Consider the following 26,639-nt stretch of genomic DNA (forward strand, 5'->3'; position numbering starts at 1 on the left):
GGGTGTAAGACACACCACGGGTGTAGTTATGGAGCCCACAGAGCAGTGTGACGGGTGTACGGGTGTAAGACACACCACGGGTGTAGTTATGGAGCCCACAGAGCAGTGTGACGGGTGTACGGGTGTAAGACACACCACGGGTGTAGTTATGGAGCCCACAGAGCAGTGTGACGGGTGTACGGGTGTAAGACACACCACGGGTGTAGTTATGGAGCCCACAGAGCAGTATGACGGGTGTACGGGTGTAAGACACACCACGGGTGTAGTTATGGAGCCCACAGAGCAGTATGACGGGTGTACGGGTGTAGTTATGCAGCCCGCAGAGCAGTGTGACGGGTGTACGGGTGTAAGACACACCACGGGTGTAGTTATGGAGCCCGCAGAGCAGTATGACGGGTGTAAGACACACCACGGGTGTAGTAATGGAGCCCGCAGAGCAGTATGACGGGTGTAGTTATGCAGCCCGCAGAGCAGTATGACGGGTGTAAGACACACCACGGGTGTAGTAATGGAGCCTGCAGAGCAGTACGACGGGTGTACGGGTGTAGTTATGCAGCCCGCAGAGCAGTATGACGGGTGTACGGGTGTAAGACACACCACGGGTGTAGTTATGCAGCCCACAGAGCAGTATGACGGGTGTACGGGTGTAAGACACACCACGGGTGTAGTAATGGAGCCCGCAGAGCAGTATGACGGGTGTACGGGTGTAGTTATGCAGCCCGCAGAGCAGTATGACGGGTGTAAGACACACCACGGGTGTAGTTATGGAGCCCACAGAGCAGTATGACGGGTGTACGGGTGTAAGACACACCACGGGTGTAGTTATGGAGCCCACAGAGCAGTATGACGGGTGTAAGACACACCACGGGTGTAGTTATGGAGCCCACAGAGCAGTGTGACGGGTGTACGGGTGTAAGACACACCACGGGTGTAGTAATGGAGCCCGCAGAGCAGTATGACGGGTGTACGGGTGTAAGACACACCACGGGTGTAGTAATGGAGCCCGCAGAGCAGTGTGACGGGTGTACGGGTGTAAGACACACCACGGGTGTAGTAATGGAGCCCGCAGAGCAGTATGACGGGTGTACGGGTGTAAGACACACCACGGGTGTAGTTATGGAGCCCACAGAGCAGTGTGACGGGTGTAAGACACACCACGGGTGTAGTTATGGAGCCCACAGAGCAGTATGACGGGTGTACGGGTGTAAGACACACCACGGGTGTAGTTAGGGAGCCCACAGAGCTGGGCACAGCTATGGTGGGAGGGGAGATATTTACATAGAGTCCTCCCCACTCCCCCGGAGCCGGCCGGGCTTCCACCAGCTGAATGAGCCTCAGCTCCTCCATTCATCCCCAGCCCCCTCTCTGATGCTGGAGCCGAGGAGGAGACCGGAGCAGCGATGTATGGTAAGAGGCGTCCTGTGCCCTCACCCGGGGGCATCGTGTAACCCCTGCACTGCCAGAGGGGGGGCAGCGTGACACAGACAATGCATGCTGTACATGTGTGTGCTGTACATCTGTGTGTGTGTATCATACTGTACATGTGTGTGTGCCATGCTGTACATGTGTGTGTGTCGTGCAGTACATGTGTGTGTGTCGTGCAGTACATGTGTGTGTGTCGTGCAGTACATGTGTGTGTGTGTCATGCAGTACATGTGTGTGTGTTATGCTGTACATGTGTGTGCCATGCTGTACATGTGTGTGTGTGTCATGCAGTACATGTGTGTGTGTCGTGCAGTACATGTGTGTGTGTGTCATGCAGTACATGTGTGTGTGTGTTATGCTGTACATGTGTGTGTGTTATGCTGTACATGTGTGTGTGTGTGCCATGCTGTACATGTGTGTGTGTGTCATGCAGTACATGTGTGTGTGTCGTGCAGTACATGTGTGTGTGTCGTGCAGTACATGTGTGTGTGTTATGCAGTACATGTGTGTGTGTCATGCAGTACATGTGTGTGTGTCGTGCAGTACATGTGTGTGTGTCATGCAGTACATGTGTGTGTGTGTCATGCAGTACATGTGTGTGTGTGTTATGCTGTACATGTGTGTGCCATGCTGTACATGTGTGTGTGTGTGTTATGCTGTACATGTGATTGGCATGCTGCCCCTGTAGTGTTGGCACTGCAGTGTTTGGGGGACCCCCAGGGTCAGTGACTGGTATAAGTTATTCATAACTGCACATTGATCTGTCTTATCTGTTTATTTACAAGGGAATCCTTATTATTACTGCATTTGTGGCTGCATTACCCTGTCCTTACATCAGCACTTTCTTATTATGAAAACCTTTAGAACACTTTGGTCAAGGACCAAATAATTCTGCAACCAGCTCAAGATTAATGCATATTTTTCCATTGATCTGGTCACAATATCAGGTATATCTGTGTGATTTTACCTGATTAATAACTATTTTTTTTTTTTATTGCCTGGTGATTCCTATTACATTTATTGCTTTATAACTAGATTAGCTGTATATTTGCTGCCTGTGTTACATCTCGCTCTAGGCAGCTATGTCTTATAAATGTAAATGCATTGAGGTCGATGTGGAGTTGGTGAGGATCATGTCATCTGGTAGTGGAAAGGCTTTAAGATGATGCTCTCCTAATTATTGTGACTTTGATTGACAGAGCAGCCAATTTACTCTTCCATCCAAAAGTGACTTGTCACTGGTGTTCTCCTTTCATGTTTGTGTTTCTTCCTGACACATTTAAATAGCTGCCCTAGGAGAATGAATGACACATTCCAACTTGATTTACTTTATAGTGGATATTAACCATGTAAATTTCACATTACCACGTTACTTTAGTATATATATGATAAAGAAACATACGAATAGTTAGTTGCATCCTTACACTGGGCTGCTTGTCTATGGAACCTACATTGAATTTGATTCATGAATATTTTGATATCTTGCACAAGTCACAATGTGCACAATGTGGTATTTTAATCAAGCCTTCAGCTTAGTCTGGCACATTTTGGGCACCACTAAGTAATGCAAGTGGTATATATAAATGTTCTGGTTGCTTTGTGAGAGGTGCTGGTTTTCTCCAGTGTGCAGATTTCTTCTCCATTTTTGTGATTTCAGCTAAATTTGGGTGCCTGGGACACAGACAAAGGCTACAGAGGACTGACAGCAGGGGCTGGCTGGGTTGTGGGGCAGGAGGGCATTTGCCCCCGCGGGCCGGAACAATAGTGGGCTACCTTGGTCTGGATCACTGAGCCACTTGCATTTTTTTCCCTTTAAAATAGGCTGCTGAGTTGAGTCTTGACCGAGGGTTTACTGGGCTTTCAAAATATGTTTTAGTCAGTCTTATGCAGTAGGTGCTCTTGACCACTGAGTCATACTACAGTCTCAACCAGATTGTAAAGCGTTGATTTGCTTGCATATACATATTAAGGGGTCTATTTAGCAAACGGTGAAGAGCCAAAAAGCTCTTTCGAAAGGCTTAATGCTGGAGAAATCAGAGGTTTCTCCGGCCTTAACCTAAGTACCGGATCTTACCATTGTCCACAAATAATTCTATGGGGACATCAGTAATAGTCAAATTATTATGCTGCAGAAAATGAACCACGTCTTGGGATGCCGCTACTTGCCTGTAACAATCCAGCCGAATCCAGGAGTAAGAAGAAATCTTTGTGGAGGGGGGGTCTTCTGGGGGGCTCCCTGCATGGTAAATAGAGTCGAGACTTATTTATGGTACTTAATTGTTACCACCGCCCCATAATAACTAGACTTAATGTAGATGCATCGACACAAGTATATGTAATATAGTTACTTGTAATAATTGCTCTGTTCAGTGTGTTAACTAACTTGGAAATAAATATGATTGGCGGCACGGTGGCACAGTGGGTAGCATTGCTGCCTCACAGCACTGGGGTCACGAGTTCGATTCCCACCTGGCATCTATTAGGGTGGAGTTTGTATGTTCTCCCCGTGTTTGCCTGGGTTTCCCCCCACAGTTCAAAAACATACCTGTAGGTTAATTTGGCTTCTAACAAAATTAACCCTTGTCCCTGTGTGTGGTTGAGAATTTAAGCTTGTAACCTCCACTGGGGCAGAAGCTGATGTGAATTATTACATATCCTCTATTAAGAGCTGCGTAATATGATTGGCGCTATATAAGTAACAGATAGTAAATAAATACATTTGTAGCGGAAAATGTCCATGCAACCAGTGAAAAAATATTTAAACTGCAACTAAATAATGTCTGTTGTCAATAATAGCAGGTTATATCGTGAAGCTCAGCGCAGCCCCAAGTAATTCACGGGAGTAGCAATTTATTTCTTGTACATGTTTGCAGGCTGGAGGTTACCATAATACCACGCAATAGAAGTTATTAGATAAGCTTGAGGCCTCCCATGGTCCACACGTTGGAACATATTGCCTTGAGCTGATCCATTTCCCAGACTCCTCCTGTGAGACACTCGCTGTCATTATTTTGAGGATAGTCACAGTTAGTGAATAAAATTTCCTAACCTTGACTCAACAAATGGTCTTTGGCTTTTTGCTGCAATGCCGTGCACTGGCGTCAACATTAATACATTATTTGTTTATTTATTTCACTATAAAAACAAAACATTTCTGCAACACTATTGTCTCCCCAGCCAAGATTTAAGGCAGCGTGCAGGTTCACTTCCTAAGTACGGCACCTCCGAGTTCCAGTTTTGTACATTGATGACATCATTGTGTCCGTTTTCATACAAAATAGCAGCAGTGTCAGGAAATAAAGCTTCTGTGTTCATGCTGAAAATAATGGTGACGGGCGTTCCAGAGTTTTTCCGCGTCTGAGGGACATCTGACAATAGATGTCTGATTTCTGTATAGGCTACAAACATTGTGCAGACAGTAGACATATTTTTGTAGGCCACAAACTGCGTGCAAACTTTGCGGCTTTTCATTTGACGTCCTGATGTGTGTAGTTTGTATGTTCTCCCCGTGTTTGCGTGGGTTTCCTCCGGGTGCTCCGGTTCCCTCCCACACTCCAAAAACATACTGGTAGGTTAATTGGTTGCTAACAAATTGACCCTAGTCTGTGTGTGTGTGTGTGTGTTAGGGAATTTAGATTGTAAGCTCCAATGGGGCAGGGACTGATGTGGATGAGTTCTCTGTACAGCGCTGCGGAATTAGTAGCGCTATATAAATAGATGATGATGATGATGAGGATGATGTCAGTGACTTTATGGCGTAGGCAATTTGCATCATTTAGAAACATGTCTGACGCAATGAAATTCATGGATACATGTCCCACAGTCCCACTTTTAGTGGCATGGTCCCGCTTTTATCCCGCAGTAAATGTTTAGATTGTAGTTGTGTATTTACATTTTCAAATGTGTATTCTGCAACAATGAAATATTATTTTTTTGGTTTATTGTTTTCTTGACTTTGGAGTTTTTGGTGGGTTATTCGTTCATGACCGTCGACATAATCCCCAGACTGTCCTATTGAAATGTTACTGAGCGCCGAGAGAGAGCTGGACGGGTTGATTGAAGCTGTTTTGGGTGGGCAGACGAGTGCAGCTTGTCGTGTCTGACTGTGTCTGTCAGAGAAAGCACAATTACATCCAAGCGACTTTGTTATTGGCCTGTGATGTCTTCAGGCGTGTGATTATTGCAGTGTATGAGGGGGAAGACAGTTACTTCCTGAAAATGTTTTGTGTCATTCACACACTCTGCTGGAGTCATTGTGAAAACCCTTCCTCCACCCCCCCTCTCTCCCCTCCCATCACAATGACATTGTTGTGGCACCAAAACTTAACTTGGTTATTTTGTGTTCTTGAATTGTGAGAAAAGGAGAAGTAAAATATGTTTAATTCTGAGGTCACCCAGCTCTGTTGAAAGACTCTGACTGTGGATAAAGTAACTTTCCTTAATTTTAAGGACTTGTACCTTGAAGTTTTCGTTGCCTAATATCCCACAGGGGCCTAATGGTTAGCACTTCTGCCTCACAGCACTGGGGTCATGAGTCCAATTCCCGACCATGTCCTTATCTGTGTGGAGTTTGTATGTTCTTCTCGTGTTTGCGTGGGTTTCCTCCGGGTGCTCCGGTTTCCTCCCACATTCCAAAATACCTACTAGTAGGTTAATTGGCTGCTATTAAAATTGCCCTTAGCCTGTGTCTGTGTCTGTGTATGTGTGTGTGTGTGTGTGTGTGTGTATGTTCGGAAATTTAGACTGTAAGCTCCAATGGGGCAGGGACTGATGTGAGTGAGTTCTCTGTACAGCGCTGCGGAATAAATGGAGTTATATAAATAACTGATGACTCTGTTAATACTCAGTATCCGTTGACAAGAGTTCTGTGTCAATTCTTCAGGATATAGTAATATTTATTTCGTATAGAATGACAACCACATAATAATCCTTCCATTGTTCTGCATGCCGGGGGCAATTCTTAGTACCTGTTCTCTATGTCCCCCTTTTCTCCGGTATGCTGCATTAAATTCTCATGTCGTATGATTACCATTAAATATATTTTCCCTTTAAAAACACAGATTGGTGAACAGTCTGTGATGTTCATGTTGGTGAACATCTACCTGTGCACAGACATTCCATGCTCTACTGGTGAGATCAAACATTACCTAAGCATGAGCTAGCAATCATTGACTGCTGGGGTTATCTATTAATTGTGTGTTACAGGAATCTGGAGTGACGGAATGTTGCACTGTGATTGTGTTTCTCTGGAAACTCGCTTATCACAGTCCTGTTCTTCAACTTACTATCTGTATGGAGTTGTGAACCTGAAATGTCCTAACGCGGTGTTACGCTATGCTTAGGCAGCCTGTGAACTACAAGTTCCAGAATGCCCTGTCAGCCCCTGTGGCTGCCCAGCCGCTGTGGAACTACAAGTCCCAGCACACCACTCCGTTCCTCTGTGTATCCATTGACATATATCAAGGTCTGCTCCTTCATGAGATAGAAAATAAATGTTAATAACAACTGGTGCATATGGAAAACGAAAGGTACTATAATGAATTGCAACCGGTACTCCTCTAGTGTTGTCTATAACAAAAAAAATTAAAGCGAATATCTTATTGGTTGCTGTAGTTTACAACATATCCTTTTATCATGCGTCCGTTTTCCTTAACTGGGGAAAGGGGGGAAGAGAATACTCCATGATCATTTGTTTTTGACAAAGCTCTGCGGAAAGTCAGAGTGACATTGACTTTTGTATTTTAGCTCCATATGTTATATATAAACATGAATCATTTGGACTTACTCGTACAGTAAGGTTTAAAATTAAACCGTGTAATGGAATTAGCCCAGGAAATGATTAATTGTAAGTCTCTAACAATGTGAGCCTTATCGGGGCCTTAAAATATCTACAATATAACTTCCTGTTCGGCATTAAAACAACAACAACAACAACAACTTGTCTTCAGATTCTCACTGTAACAGGCATTATTATATTTTATATATATATATATATATATATATATATTTTTTTTTTTTTTTCACAAGCTCAGTATATATAACCACCGAAAAACACCAACAATTAATGTTGATTCTGTTCCCGCATTCAGTGCAGGAACAGATTCCAATAGTATCTAGCAGTACGGGGCAGCAACGATACTCTAGGAATAGGTTATATGCTGAGTAAAAGATTTAACATCAATAAATATATAGGTGCATGTGTTACCCTCACACCGTATTGACTAATCACTGAAGAATTATTCCCAGAGGGTGTATATGACGGTCATATAATATTTATCGGGAATTTATTCTGTATCACGGTTTTATAAGCCGGTGGTGATATGGGCTGTGTGATATTGTGTCTGCCGACTGAAGAGAATATTATAGTTCCGTCTTAGGCAACCTCTGGCCCTCGGGCCGCTGTGGAACTACTAGTCCCAGCATAACCCGCCAGCTAGGAGAGGCTGTATTTCTGCTAATGACATGCCTGTAATGTAAAGGATGATTGTATTTAATTATCATGGTATAAAAGATCTGGGCTGTCTAACACCACTCAAGCAGATTTAATATGGGATGTAATAATCGCTCACCTACAAACAATAATACAGCGTTATTGTGCACATTATCATGTATACGTACACTGGTAATTAACTCATACAATTTGAGGCTGTCTGATCCTTTGTGGTTTAGCATTCATTAAATTCTATATTATTTTTGACTGTAATATAAAAGCTAGTGGGTATTGTAAATGTTTAGTCGACTGGTTGTTTTGCATGTAAGTTTTTTTTTTTTGTTTTTTTCTTTTTGTTTTTTTAATGATTGCTTTGTTGTTGTTATTCAGCTTAGCATTAAATTTTCATTCATAGCCCCAGGAGTGACTGCAGTGCTCGCTGCACTTCCTCTTCTGTGTATCATCTGGAGACCGGGGGAAACGCACATTGCTCTGTTCTCCGGTTGACAGAACAATATGGCCGTTTGGTCTGATGGCTGAATGACCACGATAGGTGGCCCGCGCGGCTACACACGTGGAAGGACAAAGTGTGGACCTCTGTTTTTTCTCGGGGGGCAAGGTTATCTCATTGCTCTCATATAAACCCTTCACCCCACCTAAATGGCCCTCATATCCTTAAAGCTCGTTTATAGGGACAGATTCAGTTGGCCGTGAGGTGCCGCAGAGCAAGGCCTCGATGTCCGGCTGTGCACAGTGCCGGTCAAGACGGTACAGAATCTGCGCTCATTTTCTCCTCGCGTCTCTTTGGGACGTGAGGGGAAACGATCTTAGATTAGGTCGAGGGGATGTGTCTCTGCGGACTGTTCCGGTGACACATTGCGGCACCTCACGACTAATTGAATTCCCCTCATATAGCCACGCCCTACTGTACAACCCAAAAATATCATATTTGCATGAGTGTGCATAACTGGGCCATTCGGAAACTCCAGGAGGTTCCCAAATTTTTGGGAGTTCTGCGGACTCCCGGACGAGTACGCCTCCTCCCAAGTCTTGGTGGAGGCGGGGCTTAATGGTTCAAGCCCCACCCCCGCTTTGAAGTACCGCAAATTTTGGTATTACATAGCTAGGGTAGGGGCCACAGAAATGCGATGAGGTCACCACGCCACCTACTGCACTTGTCGCCTGACTGCGCAAGCGAAGAACACCGCCATCTTGGTCCGCAAATCCACGCACTCTCCCATAAAAATGGGCGCATTCCTGCAAAAATACGTACGCTGCACAGTTTTGTACTTTCGGAAATAAACTCGTACTGGCTGATCACAATTTGTACCTAATCGATCCAAGCCAGTCATGCACGCCTGATTATTTCGGACCTGCGTGTGTAGATGTTTTGCTCAGTTTTAGTCCTAACGCAGCCACCCTGTGATCGTCTTGATATGGCGGAGAATCATGCCATCAGTCTAGGGAAGAGCGAGCAGCATGTGGATGGATAGGGGTGTGTCCTATATCTGCTCCGCCCCTGACTTTTTTAGGCCCTGTTTCTAGATTACAGTGTGCGAGAATACAAGATACAACTAACAAGCAACACATTATTTATACAATGCCTGAATACACATTATACATGGCAAAAAGATCAACATTTATTAATTTGCATTTATTAATTTCATGAAGGGCTGCTATGCTCCATTGATATGTATTGACAGTCCATGCAACAGGGCCCCCTAGTGGCCATGTTATTATTATGGCATGCATGTCATTAACAATTATAGTCAGTCCCAGACAGGGCCATCTTTTCCATTGGGCACGATGGGCAGGTGCCCGGCGGCCCCACAGGCAAGGGGGCCCCATAGACAGGGCTCCTAAGTAAAATAAATAATCCTGCAAATATATTTATATCTATATATCTCTATCTATCTATCTATCTATCTATATATCTCTATCTATCTATCTATATATATATATGATACACATATATAGAGGTAGGGGCCCCGCTGCACTGCTTTGCCCGGGGGCCCATAATGTTGTTAAGGTGACCCTGGTCCTAGCCATGTAAGACCCTTCTCCCTAAAAGAATTAGAGTACACTGGGACCCTACATTACACTAGTGAAGACCTCTGAGAAGGAACGAGCCTTAGACTACAATGCACTTCCACGGTTAATAAAATAATGATTTTGTCAGCGTTTAGTGCAGTGTGTCAGCTGCTGCGTCCCGCAGAGCGGGTGGGTTGGTGGGTCTGTCTATAGTCACTGGGGAAACATTGCTGTTAGATTAATAATTCACAGCTCGGAAGGAATTCATTTTACAAGTTGACGGGTTGACAATAGGGCAGCTCCTGGCAGATGTCAGTCTCTGAAGACCGGATCACGCTGGGGATCTCCTACTGGTGCACCGGGCATGTTAACTGCGCTACCCCTGACATTTCATCTGACATCCCCCCCCATCACGAATGGTCTTATTACACCTCCGGCTGTTATTGAAAACTGCAGTTCTCTGTTGGCTGCCGCCCCAAAGTGTACTCTACTGATTACACTTCATCAGCTTAATGCGGACAAAATCTCTCTAATTGGACCCTGCTCCTTCTGGATATACAATAACCGTATCACTGCAGGTTGGTTTACAGAGGCAGATTGTACCTTCTGCTGTGTATGGCAGAGAGTGCGGCTGCTGCAGAGCTCACTGTGACGCTACTGCACCTTAAGTGTCATTTGTGGAGGATTTTATTAGTGATCATTAATAGTCACTGTAATTATTGCCAACATTTCAATATCTTTGCTGCTTAGCCATCTAAACCTGTCACTCTCAATGGCATTTGCCCACTCTCCCGGAATTTCAGGGAGACTTCATCATCATCATCAACATCATCATTTATTTATATTGCGCCACTGATTCCGCAGCGCTGTACAGAGAACTCATTCACATCAGTCCCTGCCCCATTGGAACTTACAGTCTAAATTCCCTAACATACATACAGACACACAGACAGAGAGAGACTAGGGTCAATTTTGATAGCAGCCAATTAACCTACCAGTATGTTTTTGGAGTGTGGGAGGAAACCGGAGCACCCGGAGGAAACCCACACAAACACGGGGAGAACATACAAACTCCACACAGATAAGGCCATGGTCGGGAATTGAACTCATGACCCCAGTGCTGTAAGGCAGAAGTGCTAACAACTTAGCCACCGTGCATCCCACATCCTGCCTGCCTCCTAGTGAAGTGAGCAGGATGGGGGACTCTGTGACTCGATTTGCGTTGATTCGCGTCATTTTGGCCCCACTCACTGTGGTGTAATTCTCTGCGCCCCCCCCCCTGTCCGTAGCCACTTTGGTATACTACAATCACCATAATGGCATGTTTTGTTTTTTATTCTTAAATAGATGGCAATGTATAAAAGATGTGTGGAAATGATAAGAATTACACCTAAATTGCAGAAATCCAATGGAATCTTATTGGTCACAATTTGGGACATCTTTTAAGCATAAAAACACCTGGCATGTTTGTTATTGAGGTCTTACAACAATTTTAAATTTTAACTATTGTTTACACAGCGGGGGTGGCCATCTTGTGGACGGAATTAATATTCATGAGGTGCATTTACTAGGAAGCAGTGACATCAAGCAGGGAGTGATGTTATTGGTTGTTAGGGAAATGATAGACTGTGTTCGTCGTTGAGCTCAGGAGGTATCGTGGTCAATAATTGTCTTTGCTAGGATCCATTTCATAGACCAAGAGATGTGGTTACATATTTTGGTACTTAGAAGTGCTATCATGTATTATTATTGTGGTCCAGATGCTGGAAGCTCTGTTATTGAATTTAGAGAGACCGTAGGGGCATTAATACCTTTAAGGTGTCCCTAACACTCAGAGGTTATGCTCTAAGATAAGTTTGGTCCCCCTAGCCCCCATTTAATTGGTGCTTCAGCGTAACTTAAAACTTAAGAGACCTTAAGGAGAAGATAATGCAAATATAAGTTGTAGCTATTCTCTAAACTCTTATACACAAGGGCACAAAGGTTCAACATTTAAGTAACATCTAGGGGTAGTTTACTAAGGCTTCTAAAAAGGAATAGTGGAGCTGTTACCCATAGCAACCAATCAGATTCTAGCTATCATTTATCTAGTACATGCTAGAACATGATAGATAGGTTCCGATTGGTTGCTAGGGGCAACACCTCCACTTTTCCATTTTAGAATCTACCCCCTAAACTTCTTATTTTAGCTCTCATTCAGTTCAGTAAGGGCACATTATTGCATCCGTAGGTGAACCTATTTCTCTAATACATATATAACCAACGAATTATACAGTGGCAAAATTACAGTCTTCCCTTGCATCTATGCCCCTTTTTATGCATGCCAATACTTTATTTGCCCTTGCAGCTGCTGCTTGACACTGAGCACTATTGCTAAGTCTACTGTCTACGTGCACTCCCAAATCCTTTCCCATTATAGATTCTCCTAAATTAATTCCATTTAATTTATAGATTGCGTTCTTGTTTTTGATCCCTAAATGCATAACCTTACATTTATCTGTGTTAAACCTCATATTCCATTTGGCCGCCCAATCCTCCAGTTTATTTAAGTCCCTCTGTAGAGAAGCTACATCTTGCTCTGATTTTATTATCTTACAGAGTTTAGTGTCATCTGCAAAAATAGAGACTTTACTCTCTAAACCATCACCAAGGTCATTAATAAATATATTAAAAAGGAGTGGCCCCAGCACGGAACCTTGAGGTACTCCACTTAAAACTTTTGACCAATTCGAAAATGTTCCATTTATCACAACTCTCTGTTCCCTATTCTCTAACCAGTTTTCGATCCAAGAACAAATGTTGTTTCCTAAGTTCCCACTAACTTCCTCATAGAAACTAATTAGATTAGTTTGACATGACCTATCCCTCACAAATCCATCTATACATGTCATATACATGTATAAATATGGTTTACATGCATTTATAGACATACTTGCATTTCAGACATTTGAACATTTAGGGCTAGATTTACTAAGCTGCGGGTTTGAAAAAGTGGGGATGTTGCCTATAGCAACCAATCAGATTCTAGCTGTCATTTTGTAGAAGGTACTAAATAAATGAAAGCTAAAATCTGATTGGTTGCTATAGGCAACATCCCCACTTTTTCAAACTCGCAGCTTAGTAAATCTAGCCCTTAGAGTCACAAAATTGGAAAAAAGAAACCATATTTATTTATTAACCGTTATTTTTATAGTACGTACATGTCATGCGCAATTCTTCCCGTCTTCACCACCGCCCTCTTTCCCCCTCATGAATATAATTTCCCCCTATTATCGTCATCATCTCCCACCATTATACTCTCTATCCCTCTCTCTAATAATCATCCCAATTCCATATTCTAACCCTCCCCCCCCCCCTTATTCTCACCCATGACCGTACATATGCAGGACGTCACAGTGACCTCTTGTTCAGAGGGAACAGATCAGGTTTCCTATTTATTGCAGAGCTACTAACTTTTTTTTAATCTCTACTTTGTTTTAATTATGGGAAAAATCTAGTGTACCTACTCGTGAGGCACTGGCTAATGTCAGTGCCTCATGCCTCAATAATGTCACTAATGGCTGCCTCCACTTTGTGTACGTGATATCTACAGCTCGCTGCCCGTAACGGTTTCATTCCATTTCTGTAATGGAATTCCTGTACAGCGTCAGTAATGTCTTACCCTACCCGCGTAAAATAGGAGTTAATGGACTTCTGAGATGTATTCTTCCGTAAGAGAGGTTCAGTGACTCACTCCGTAATGTGTTTTGTCAACTCCTGACTGAATCTGTTCCTCTAAGTGCTTCTCTCATGTAAAAAAAAAAAAAAAAAAAAAAAAGTTTTTACATCGTCACCCATGATGATGACATCGCCCGTGTTGAGCAGCGACCAATTTTTGTAACAAAATGAATTGATAAGTAAGTAGGGTTGCATACTTTGTGAACCTTTGAGAAAGGGTGGACCTTACAGGGGGTGGGTGGAGCTTCCCCAGAAAGTTTTCCTAGTTGGTTTGAAAATGAGTGTGGTTTAGCCAATTAGGGTGCGATTGTGTGGATTGTGGGCGTGGTTTTCATAGCAACAGCTAATGCACTAGGTGGGCCAGGGTCCGGGTACTTTGTACAGGCCCACTCCCCATCCCCCTTGGCACCTTCTTCTACATCAGGTTATACCAGTTCGGGTCTTTGCCGGGAATTGGCCCTTTGTCTGTGGTTATCAACTGCCCAGAGCCATAAATTAGCACTGTACCTGGTCAGGAACTAGCACTGTACCTGTAATTACCAACTGTTGGGAGCTGGTACCTCTGTCTGCAGTCACCGTCTGCACATAGTCAGGAAGTAGCACTGTACCTGTAATTACCAACTGCTGGGAGCTGGTACCTCTGCCTGTGGTCACCGTCTGCACATAGTCAGGAAGTAGCACTGTACCTGTAATTACCAACTGCTGGGAGCTGGTACCTCTGCCTGTGGTCACCGTCTGCACATAGTCAGGAAGTAGCACTGTACCTGTAATTACTAACTGCTGGGAGCTGGTATCTCTGCCTGTGGTCACCGTCTGCACATAGTCAGGAAGTAGCACTGTACCTGTACTTACCAACTGCTGGGAGCTGGTACCTCTGTCTGCAGTCACCGTCTGCACATAGTCAGGAAGTAGCACTGTACCTGTAATTACCAACTGCTGGGAGCTGGTACCTTTGTCTGTGGTCACCGTCTGTGCATAGTCAGGAAGTAGCACTGTACCTGTAATTACCAACTGCTGGGAGCTGGTACCTCTGTCTGCGGTCACCGTCTGCACATAGTCATGAAGTAGCACTGTACCTGTACTTACCAACTGCTGGGAGCTGGTACCTCTGCCTGTGGTCACCGTCTGCACATAGTCAGGAAGTAGCCCTGTACCTGTAATTACCAACTACTGGGAGCTGGTACCCCTGTCTGCGGTCACCGTCTGCACATAGTCATGAAGTAGCACTGTACCTGTAATTACCAACTGCTGGGAGCTGGTACCTCTGCCTGTGGTCACCGTCTGCACATAGTCAGGAAGTAGAACTGTGCCTGTAATTACCAACTGCTGGGAGCTGGTACCTCTGCCTGTTGTCACCGTCTGCACATAGTCAGGAAGTAGCCCTGTACCTGTAATTACCAACTGCTGGGAGCTGACCCTCTGTCTGTGGTCACCGTCTGCACATAGTCAGGAAGTAGCCCTGTACCTGTAATTACCAACTGCTGGAAGCTGATACCTCTGCTTGTGGTCACTGTCTGCACATTGTCAGGAAGTAGCCCTGTACCTGTAATTACCAACTGCTGGGAGCCGACCCTCTGCCTGTGGTCACCGTCCACACATAGTCCGGAAGTAGCACTGTACCTGTAATTACCAACTACTGGGAGCTGACCGTCTGCCTGTGGTCACCGTCTGCACATAGTCCGGAAGTAGCACTGTACCTGTAATTACCAATTGCTGGGAGCTGACCCTCTGCCTGTGGTCATCGTCTGCACATAGTCAGGTAGTAGCTCTGTACCTGTAATTACCAACTGCTGGGAGCCGACCCTCTGCCTGTGGTCACCGTCTGCTCATAGTCAGGAAGTAGCTCTTTATCTGTAATTACCAACTGCTGGGAGCTGGTACCTCTGCCTGTGGTCACCGTCTGCACATAGTCAGGAAGTAGCACTGTACCTGTAATTACCAACTGCTGGGAGCTGGTACCTCTGCCTGTGGTCACCGTCTGCACATAGTCAGGAAGTAGAACTGTACCTGTAATTACTAACTGCTGGGAGCTGGTACCTCTGCCTGTGGTCACCGTCTGCACATAGGAAGTAGCCCTGTACCTGTAATTACCAACTGCTGGGAGCTGGTACCTTTGTCTGTGGTCACCGTCTGTGCATAGTCAGGAAGTGGCACTGTACCTGTAATTACCAACTGCTGGGAGCTGGTTCCTCTGCCTGAATCTGTTCCTCTAAGTGCTTCTCTCATGTAAAAAAAAAAAAAAAGAAAAAAAGTTTTTACATCGTCACCCATGATGATGACATCGCCCGTGTTGAGCAGCGACCAATTTTTGTAACAAAATGAATTGATAAGTAAGTAGGGTTGCATACTTTGTGAACCTTTGAGAAAGGGTGGACCTTACAGGGGGTGGGTGGAGCTTCCCCAGAAAGTTTTCCTAGTTGGTTTGAAAATGAGTGTGGTTTAGCCAATTAGGGTGCGATTGTGTGGATTGTGGGCGTGGTTTTCATAGCAACAGCTAATGCACTAGGTGGGCCAGGGTCCGGGTACTTTGTACAGGCCCACTCCCCATCCCCCTTGGCACCTTCTTCTACATCAGGTTATACCAGTTCGGGTCTTTGCCGGGAATTGGCCCTTTGTCTGTGGTTATCAACTGCCCAGAGCCATAAATTAGCACTGTACCTGTAATTACCAACTGCTGGGAGCTGACCCTCTGTCTGTGGTCACCGTCTGCACATAGTCAGGAAGTAGCCCTGTACCTGTAATTACCAACTGCTGGAAGCTGATACCTCTGCTTGTGGTCACTGTCTGCACATTGTCAGGAAGTAGCCCTGTACCTGTAATTACCAACTGCTGGGAGCCGACCCTCTGCCTGTGGTCACCGTCCACACATAGTCCGGAAGTAGCACTGTACCTGTAATTACCAACTACTGGGAGCTGACCGTCTGCCTGTGGTCACCGTCTGCACATAGTCAGGAAGTAGCACTGTACCTGTACTTACCAACTGCTGGGAGCTGGTACCTCTGTCTGCAGTCACCGTCTGCACATAGTCAGGAAGTAGCACTGTACCTGTACTTACCAACTACTGGGAGCTGGTACCTCTGTCTGCAGTCACCGTCTGCACATAGTCAGGAAGTAGCACTGTACCTGTAATTACCAACTGCTGGGAGCAGGTACCTTTGTCTGTGGTCACCGTCTGTGCATAGTCAGGAAGTGGCACTGTACCTGTAATTACCAATTGCTGGGAGCTGGTTCCTCTGCCTGTGGTCACCGTCTGCACATAGTCAGGAAGTAGAACTGTACCTGTAATTACCAACTGCTGGGAGCTGGTACCTCTGTCTGAGGTCACTGTCTGCACATAGTCCGCTAGCAGCACTGTACCTGTAATTACCAACTGCTGGGAGCTGGTATCTCTGCCTGTGGTCACCGTCTGTGCATAGTACGGAAGTAGCATTGTACCTGTAATTACCAACTGCTGGGAGCTGACCCTCTGTCTGTGTTTTATCAAGTGCCCAAAGCTAGGAACTATTATTATTATCTTTTATTTATAAAGTGCCCTATAGTGTCCGCAGTGCTGTACATAGAGCATAGGTAAAACAGAACGCGGCACACAGGGCAGTACAAACAACAGAAACAAAGTGCAATTAAAATTAATTCAGCTGTGAACAGGTGTTCAGGGCCAAGGGGTACAGGTGGATTACAGAACAAAGAGAAAATGTGAAGGGGAATAGAGGAGAGGTGGGGAGTGAACTAAAACAGGCTGAACCTGAGCCCAGCAATGTGGGCCTAACTAACGGGATCAGGGCAAGGATGGAGATGCAATGGTAAGAGAGGAGAAGAGAATCAAGGGCAGGGGCAAAGGGCAAATGGGGCTGGGGAGCCGAAGGCAAGGTGAACAGGAGGAGGAGGACAAGAGGATAGAGGGTCCTGCTTACGGGAGCTTACAATCTAATGGCGCGGGGCAGGATGACAAGAATCATGAGCTGAGTCGGGGTGAGGGGACTAGAACTCAGAACAAGAGCAGGTAGTAAGAGCTGTTATTACTAACTAAGATAGAGGAAACTAAATGTACAGGGAGAAACACAAGACAATCCTTTATATCCATTGTATGTAGTTCAATTACTCCAGTGGTGGAACTACTGTGCACCGGGGCCCCTGGAAATAATGGGGCCCATGGCATGGCAGATGCAGAGGGTTGAGGACCCCGGTTCCCTCCTCCTCGCCTCCCTGCCCTGGGGCCCACAGATTGCTTGTACCGCCTTTGAATTACACCATGATCTGCTCAATGTACAATGCTGAGTAATATGTTGGAGCTTTATAAATAAAATATAATAATATTATTATTATTATTATTATTATTATTATTATTAATAATAAGTTAACCCACACTTTCTTTGTTCTCCTTTTTTGTGTGTTTTTAACGAGGTATTAATGAGATGAGAAAATAGTGGTGTCTAATATTCCTTAGCCGTGTTTCTGGTTAGATCGTCATACATACAGACCACTCTGATCCACCTAGCGTGTTCCCCTTTCCAGAAGACGTAATCATACCACTTAAACCCAGGTACAGCGGCTTAAAACACTGTTCAAGCAGCTTGTAAGACGTCACTTAATATCACAACAGTGGATGCAAAACGTAACCTGGTTATAAGTGATTGTCTTGTGTTTTTCCCTGTACATTTGATTTCCTCTATCTTAATTAGTAATAACTCCTGTGCAGAAAAAAATAACCTGCTATTAGCACCACAGTCAGTGTGACTCAGATTGTAATTTAATTGAGACTTGCAGTTGTCATTGTAATTAATGTGCTACGTGAGTCCATTTCTTATACGTATATATTTTTTTGTTTAATTCCTCTGGTGTTCATGGTTCCCTTCCGCATCAGCGGTGGGGGCTTTGTCCTGGAACTTAAGCTGTGAGAGTAAATGAAATTTCGGATTGAGAGTACTAATTAATTGAAATGGAGAATTTTTTTTAAAGACTGCTTTAAGTCTCCAGCTATCGTTTAGGATTATCAGTGGCACTTCCATGGGGACGCGACGGTGCCACTGTATACCCCAGTTCAAGTGAGGAACGTGAAAGGCCAATGCTCCAAAAACTGCTTTGCTGAGAAAAGGTTAAAATGTGCAGCATTTTATTTATTCAATTTACATATTTAAAGCATGAAAGTGATAGCAGTTTACACTTCTGAGGCAGCACCTGCCTATAATCACATATTATAGCTGTACTCCGCAGAATGCAGAGGATTATAGTCTGAAAACTCATGTGTAGAGCAGATGTGCCCCAAGAACACAAGGGCCCCTTGAACCAAGGTTTGCGTTGGTCCCAGTACGAAGTTTATATTGGGAGAATAATATTGGATAAGTAATCTGTATTAATAGACATCACTGGGATGTCATGTGATTGGTTAGTATGACTCTCCCGAATGACCAAAGGGTAACTCTCATAGTCTGTGTGAGCTTCTCTGCTCTATCATATGTGCAGTATGCAACTTTCTGGGGGGGGGGGAGGCTTCAATTCTCAGCAATATATCAATCTATCTGCCTCATATCTATCTATCTATCTATCTATCTATCTATCTATCTATCTATCTATCTATCTATCTATCTATATATCAATCTATCTGCCTCATATCTATCTATCTATCTACCTATCTATTTATCTATCTCATATCTATTTATCTATCTATCTATTTATCTATCTCATATATATATATATATATATATATATATAAAATCTCATATCTATCTATCTATCTATCTATCTATCTATCTATCTATCTATCTATCTATCTCATGTCTATCTATCTATCTAATATCTATCTTATATCTATCTATCTATCTATCTGATATATATCTATCTATCTGATATCTATCTATCTATCTATCTATCTATCTATCTCATGTCTATCTATCTATCTGATATCTATCTGATATCTATCTATCTATCTATCTATCTGATATCTATCTATCTATCTATCTATCTATCTATCTATCTATCTATCTATCTATCTGATATCTATTTATTTATCTATCTATCTATCTATCTCATATCTATCTATCTATCTATCTATCTATCTATCTATCTATCTATCTATCTATATCTATCTCATATCTATCTATCTATCTATCTATCTATCTATCTATCTATCTATCTATCTCATATCTATCTATCTATCTATCTCATATCTATCTATCTATCTATCTATCTATCTATCTCATATCTATCTATCTATCTATCTATCTATCCATCTCATATCTATCTATCTATCAATCTATCTCATATCTATCTATCTATCTATCTATCTATCTATCTATCTATCTCATATTTATCTATCTATCTCATATCTATCTATCTATCTATCTATCTATCTATCTATCTCATATCTATCTATCTATCTATCTATCTATCTATCTCATATCTATCTATCTATCTATCTATCTATCTATCTATCTATCTCATATCTATCTTTAGGGTTAAACACTGTAATGTTATTTTTCCTGCCGTTTATACAAATCATTGTTTTCTATCTCCTGGTCAGTCATGGAAGTGACAAGAGAATCTTAGAAGAACCTACTAAAGTTTGATTTGCAGAAAATGTGATGAAAATCACTTTTTTTTTTAGTAATTTACAGGTCGCTTTGAAATCACAGCATTTATTCTATTCAGATCGACCTATAATTCACCAGTTTTCCAATCTCCCCCCCCCCCCCCCCAAAATAAATAAATAAATCACCAAACATCTCAGAACGACTGCAAGCTGTCTCAGTGTTAGCGTCAGCGCAGGGAGAACCTATCAAACATTAATTTCTGTGGAAATAACCAAACAGGTGGTCACTGGTGTCAGACACGCAAGATTGATTCAAAACCAGTGAGGTGGAAAAACAAAACATCCCTCGCTCTATTTAGTAGGGGGAGGTTATCTCATTCATTGTATTATACAAGTATTGGAGTGTGGAAGCCATATGCCCTACAAATAATCAGCCCAGTGTACCAGCTCACTGGCCCTAGTACCGTCAGCCAATCACAAGCATTTCCCTGCACTGGCCGCTTGTTATTGGCTGGCGGTGAAACTCCAGTCCCCAGCGCTCCCGGCTTCGATCATTTGGTAACGGTCAGCGCTAGTGAACAAGGGGATCGCTTTTATGGGCATTTTTCCGTGGGGATCAACAATGAAGAATGGAGAAAATATTTTATGTCCCATTTAGACTACTGTGGAGAACCAACGTTTTATTTTATAAATGGTGTGAGCAGCCTGGGCCTGATCTTGACTACACCAGGGGGACCCCACACCAGAAGGGGGAGACCGGATTTCTGTATTGGGGACCTGCTGAGTGTGACGACAGCTAAACACTCCTGGTTTTATGTGGCTTTGGGTGGAGCGAGACCTAATAAACTACTTTATTTATTAAGTACAGTACTTGTTATACTTAGGTCACATTGGGTATCACACCAGATTGACATCGCCTCTATTTTCTTTCCGGGGGAAACCATATGTAGATCCTGGTGGATTCAATGACAAGAGATTACAGCTGTCATTACAAGACAGCGGCTTCTCCAGGATTTGCCAGTAAGAAGCTTAATTTGAAGTGATTTGCTGTGATTTGTGAGATTACGGAACAACACCAGAGTTCTAATTCGAGTGGTCTGTTAAAAGATGCCTCTGCTTGTGATTTGCTGACCGGTTCATGGCTGATGTGCTAAACCTGATTTATTTCCATTATGCTTCAATTCAGGAGGAAGTAAACGTGGGATACCAGTGTTATTATCTGATAGACAAATGATGCCAGCTGTACCCGGCTGCATTTAGTGCTAACGTTGACCTGGGCATTGTAAGTGAACGTGCCCTAAAATTGTAGTTGTTCACCCCACATTGTTGCTACAGTCACTGTGAGGAGCACTGTCACACAAGTTATTGAGGAGGAGAAAAAATACAGTGACATCACTGAGCTCCTCCTCTTACAGTCACTATTAGGAGCGCTGCTACACAGGATAGTGAGGACGAGGAAAACATACACACTGATATCACTGAGCTCCTCCTCCTATGGTCACTATTAGGAGCACTGCTACACAGGATAGTGAGGACGAGGAAAATATACACACTGACATCCCTGAGCTCCTCCTCCTACAGTCACTATTAGGAGCGCTGCTACACAGGATAATGAGGAAAACATACACACTGACATCCCTGAGTTCCTCCTCCTACAGTCACTATTAGGAGCTCTGCTACACAGCATAGTGAGGACGAGGAAAACATACACACTGATATCCCTGAGCTCCTCCTCCTATGGTCACTATTAGGAGCTCTGCTACACAGCATAGTGAGGACGAGGAAAACATACACACTGATATCACTGAGCTACTCCTCCTACAGTCACTGTGAGGTACGCTGCTACACAGGATAATGAGGAAAACATACACACTGACATCACTGAGCTCCTCCTCCTACAGTCACTATTAGGAGCGCTGCTACACAGGATAGTGAGGACGAGGAAAACATACACACTGACATCACTGAGCTCCTCCTCCTACAGTCACTATTAGGAGCGCTGCTACACAGGATAGTGAGGACGAGGAAAACATACACACTGACATCACTGAGCTCCTCCTCCTACGGTCACTATTAGGAGCGCTGCTACACAGGATAGTGAGGAAAACATACACACTGACATCACTGAGCTCTTTCTATTACAGTCACTGTGAGGAGCTCTGTTACACAGGGAAATGTCATATTCACAGACATATATCACTGAGTGGCTCCTCCTACAGTCACTGTGAGGAGCACTTCTGCACAGGATAACGAGGAGAGGAATGTGACATCCACAGACATAATTTCTGAGTGGCTCCTACAGTTACTGTGAGGAGCTCTGCTGCAAAGGATAATGAGGTGCCTGATTCATTAAGAATCTTAACTGAAGACTCTTTTTATTTCAGTCTCCTGGATAGAACCATGTTACAATGCAAGGGGTGCAAATTAGTATTCTGTTTTGCACATAAGTTAAATACTGACTGTTTTTTCATGTAGCACACAAATATCAACTTTAAATTTCAGTGTACAAATAAGCTATCAAGTATTTGTGTGCTACATGAAAAAACAGTCAGTATTTTACTTATGTGCAAAACAGAAAACTAACTTGCACCCCTTGCATTGTAACATGGTTTTGTCCAGGAGACTGAAATAAGAGGTTTCTTAAGTTAAGATCCTTAATGAATCAGGCCAGATGAGAGGAATGTCATATCAACAGAAATACTTACTGAGTTTCTCCTGCTACCCTCACTGTGAGGAGCACTGCTATATAAGATAATGAGAGGAATGTCATGTACACGGACATAATTACTGAGCTTCGCCTGCAGTGATATATTAAACTCCTGGGTTGTTAAGGTTTATGCTGGTGTTTTGGTAATCGCAGAACGTGTACAGAGCTCTGTCAGTCAGAGTGAAGGCTGGGAAAGCTTTCTAGAAACAGCAATTTGCTAATACTGGCATTTTGCAGAGCAAATTAAGGTTACTGCACCATTATTAGTCTCTGTCCTGTTTGCACAAGCTCTTGATACATATTTTTATGCCTGTGATAATAACAGGCCGTCTACCTCCAGGATGTTGTCCTTACTGATAGACATTCAGAGCTTGCAGACGTTATGATAAACACATTTTATCACTTAAGAAGAAAGACAAAGTGTTATTGCTCTGCCAGAACAGCAAGTCACCGTCTGATGTCTGGCAAAGGGTTAACGCGTTGCCATTGAGCCCTGCGCTACCGCTGCGAGGTAATGAGGATACCGTGCGGTGCCTGCTGAGCAATATTCCCAAAAGATCTAAACACATTAGTCACAAAGCTCCGCTGTGCTGCAGAGGCAGATCTAGCTGTATCTATGTACTATAGGGAGGAGGAAGGCAAGATATGTCTTTCTGGATGTTCTGGAACTACAAGTCCCAGGACGCCCTGCCAGGGACATACATGTCGTCTGCTGTTCACCAGCCACAAGGCAGGTTGGGGATTTCAGTTCCATAACTATAAATTCCCCTTTTACGGCCCTTGAATTGGGGCAGCTGGGAGGCATGCCACAGCCCGTTAAATTAAACTTAAAGTAACAGTTGTATTCATTAACAAATCCTAAAAAATATACAAAGCAATTGGGGATGTATTTTTTATTTTACTTTAAAGCCATAGGGAGGTTACTAGAAATATTAGGGGTTACTGAGAATAAACGTATATACTTTAGGGGGTACTTTAATCATCATCATTTATTTATATAGCACCACTAATTCCGCAGCGCTGTATAGAGAACTCACTCACATCAGTCCCTGCCCCATTGGAGCTTACAGTCTAAATTCCCTAATATAGACACAGACAGAGACAGAGAGAGAGAGAGAGACTAGGGTCAATTTAATAGCAGCCAATTAACTTACCAGTATGTTTTTGGAGTGTGGGAGGAAACCAGAGCACCCGGAGGAAATCCACACAAACACGGGGAGAACATACAAACTCCACACAGATAAGGCCATGGTCAGGAATTGAACTCATGACCCCAGTGCTGTGAGGCAGAAGTGCTAACCACTGAGCCACCGTGCTTTGTAAACATTTCCCGTTATAGCCTGGTATGAGACAGGCACTTTGAACCCTAGTGCTTTCCGAACTTTCATAGCGCCCAAATTGCTCCCTGCTGACTCTTTAAAGGGATTGATGAACAGGCCTCCATAAAGAGGTGCACACTACCATAACGTTGACACACACTGGCACACACCGCGATAGGGGACTTGGGACTGAAACATGCAGATGACAAGTATTTATTTTGTATACAGTATGTATGTTAAGATGCATACGGCTCGGAAGACAGATGTGACAATGTAACTGCAGACGCATCTTAAGGGTTAACTCTAAATAAGGGGCTTAGGGGCATATTTAAGAAAAAACGGTATTGCACTATCGTGCACTTACCGTGTAATTTGGTCCAGAAAGTGTCCAACGCAAATTTATTAAAGTCCCATCGCACTGATGACTGATGAAAATGACTGCTTTTCACTTCAGATCGTTTTTGGGAGCAGTCACCATACAACAGAATGGTGACTGCTCCTGACCGCAATCTAACAAGTCCCGAAAAAAAAATAACTTGTCATGTTAATGTACGCCAGCTGAATTGGAATTGAAGAAATCTAATGCTGTCAGCTCTGCTCCGAAGAGCAGAGCTGGACAGAGCATGTGTGGAGGGATCACATGATCCCTCCCTGTCACTATCGTTGCAGAGACAGAGAGGGGATCTGTGTGCGCATGTCCAGTTCTTGGAACTGGACATGCGCAATTGAAGAGTGAAGAGAAGACCCGGAGACAGCGCTTCCGAAGAGGGGGGTAAGTATGATTTTTTTTATCACTGAAACAGCAGTTTTTCGGAACTGCTGTTTCTGTGCAGGGCTGTACATAAATGTGAGAAATAGTTCAATCCTTATCATTGCGATAAGGATTGAAAACTTCTTTTCACTTTATGTGAATATTGATAAATGTGCCCCTCTATGTTTATTTTTTTTTACATATTTCCAGCATCCGTCCATGTTAAGTGATAATACGGTTCATTATGGCTTTGAGCCGCCCGATGCACAATCAGTTAGAGAGCTACCGGGTGCCTAGGAAGACTGGCAGTGAGCAGGTTAATGTGTGTTACATATTGCAGATAAAAACATGTGGGGTGGTAATATCTGCAGTCGTGATAGAGCAGCCGGCGCGGTAACTCAGCGCGGTGTTTAATCTGCAGATTGCAGGTAACACAGTGACAGAATGATGTTCATGCACATTCCTATTCTCCTCCGCCACTTGTCCCTTCTTTTATATTCAGGGAATGTGCAGTATCAGAGACCCTCACCCTGCTCTTCATTATTCATTATTCTAGAAGCAAAATGTGAAATATCTCTGTTTTTCCTAGTAATCGTCAGGCTTGTGTGCGTGTATGTGTATGTGTGTGTGTGTGTGTGTGTGTGTGTGTCTGTCTATATGTGTGTGTGTGTGTCTATGTGTGTGTGTGTGTGTTGTTAGTTGTGCAGGATGACTTACATTCACTTTATATGACTCAGTATAGAAAAATGCTTCAACAATGCTGCACAAATGTTTCAAAACTTGCTGTATGTTTATGCTGCTGAGCTGGACATATTAATAAGTTCAGTGTAGGGCATTTATAAAAATCAACTAACTACTGACAGTGGTTCGTCCTCAACTAAACCTGCTATTGCAGTTTTCAGGACAGTGGCTCAGTGGTTAGCACTTCTGCCTCACAGCACTGGGGTCATGAGTTCGATTCCTGACCATGGCTTTATCTGTGTGGAGTTTCTATGTTCTCCCCGTGTTTGCGTGGGTTTCCTCCGGGTGCTCCGGTTTCCTCCCACACTCCAAAAACATACTGGTAGGTTAATTGGCTGCTATCGAAATTGACCCTAGTCTGTGTCTGTGTGTGTGTTAGGGAATTTAGACTGTAAGCTCCAATGGGCAAGGGACTGATGTAAGTTCTCTGTACAGCGCTGCGGAATTAGTGGCGCTATATAAATAACATGATAATGATGACAACTTCGGACGGACACTCCGTCCGATTACATTCTGACACACACACAGCCCACTCAATACTTTTACCTTTGCATTCTAGCTGGTCCATTGTGTAATATGTGTTTCAAACTCCTATTGTCCTGTAAGCTTGCGAGCAGGGTTCTCTTACCTCTCTGTCTGTATGTATTACCCAGTATTGTCTTATTAATGTTTGTTCCCAATTGTAAAGCGCTACGGAATTTGCTGGCGCTGTATAAATAAATGTTGTTGATGATGATGATGACTTAAATCAAATGGATTTTGATCGTACTGGTTGGAAAACGGATGTCTGATGATTTCATTGGTGACTTGTCAGCCATTTAGAATCTCGTTATTCAGCTCAATCAGCAAACCACTAGATTTGTGCAATCTGACCGTCCATGCTTAAAAGGCGGACGAAACATTGCTTTTCAGCAAGGTTTGATATGTAAAAAAACCAATTAATTTTAAGCTTAGAAAAAGAGTGACTCAGTGAGGGGCTCGCCAATTTTTGC

The 26,639-nt window shown here is 43.6% G+C and overlaps 1 protein-coding gene across 2 annotated transcripts in view; it reads left to right on the plus strand.

The window, feature by feature from the left end:
- Positions 1–1,274: 1,274 nt before the first annotated feature.
- The window catches only part of EFR3B (EFR3 homolog B), a 117,992-nt gene continuing 92,627 nt past the window's right edge, over positions 1,275–26,639 (plus strand). The window contains exon 1 of one of the 2 annotated variants that reach the window (XM_075201156.1): positions 1,275–1,407. In XM_075201156.1, coding sequence (XP_075057257.1) covers positions 1,401–1,407 — 7 coding nt within the window. In that variant the 5' untranslated portion in view covers positions 1,275–1,400. The remainder of the gene's footprint in view (positions 1,408–26,639) is intronic. The other variant, XM_075201158.1, reaches the window with a different exon arrangement.

Source organism: Mixophyes fleayi, chromosome 3 (assembly GCF_038048845.1).
Source record: "Mixophyes fleayi isolate aMixFle1 chromosome 3, aMixFle1.hap1, whole genome shotgun sequence".
Classification (NCBI taxonomy): domain Eukaryota; kingdom Metazoa; phylum Chordata; class Amphibia; order Anura; family Limnodynastidae; genus Mixophyes; species Mixophyes fleayi.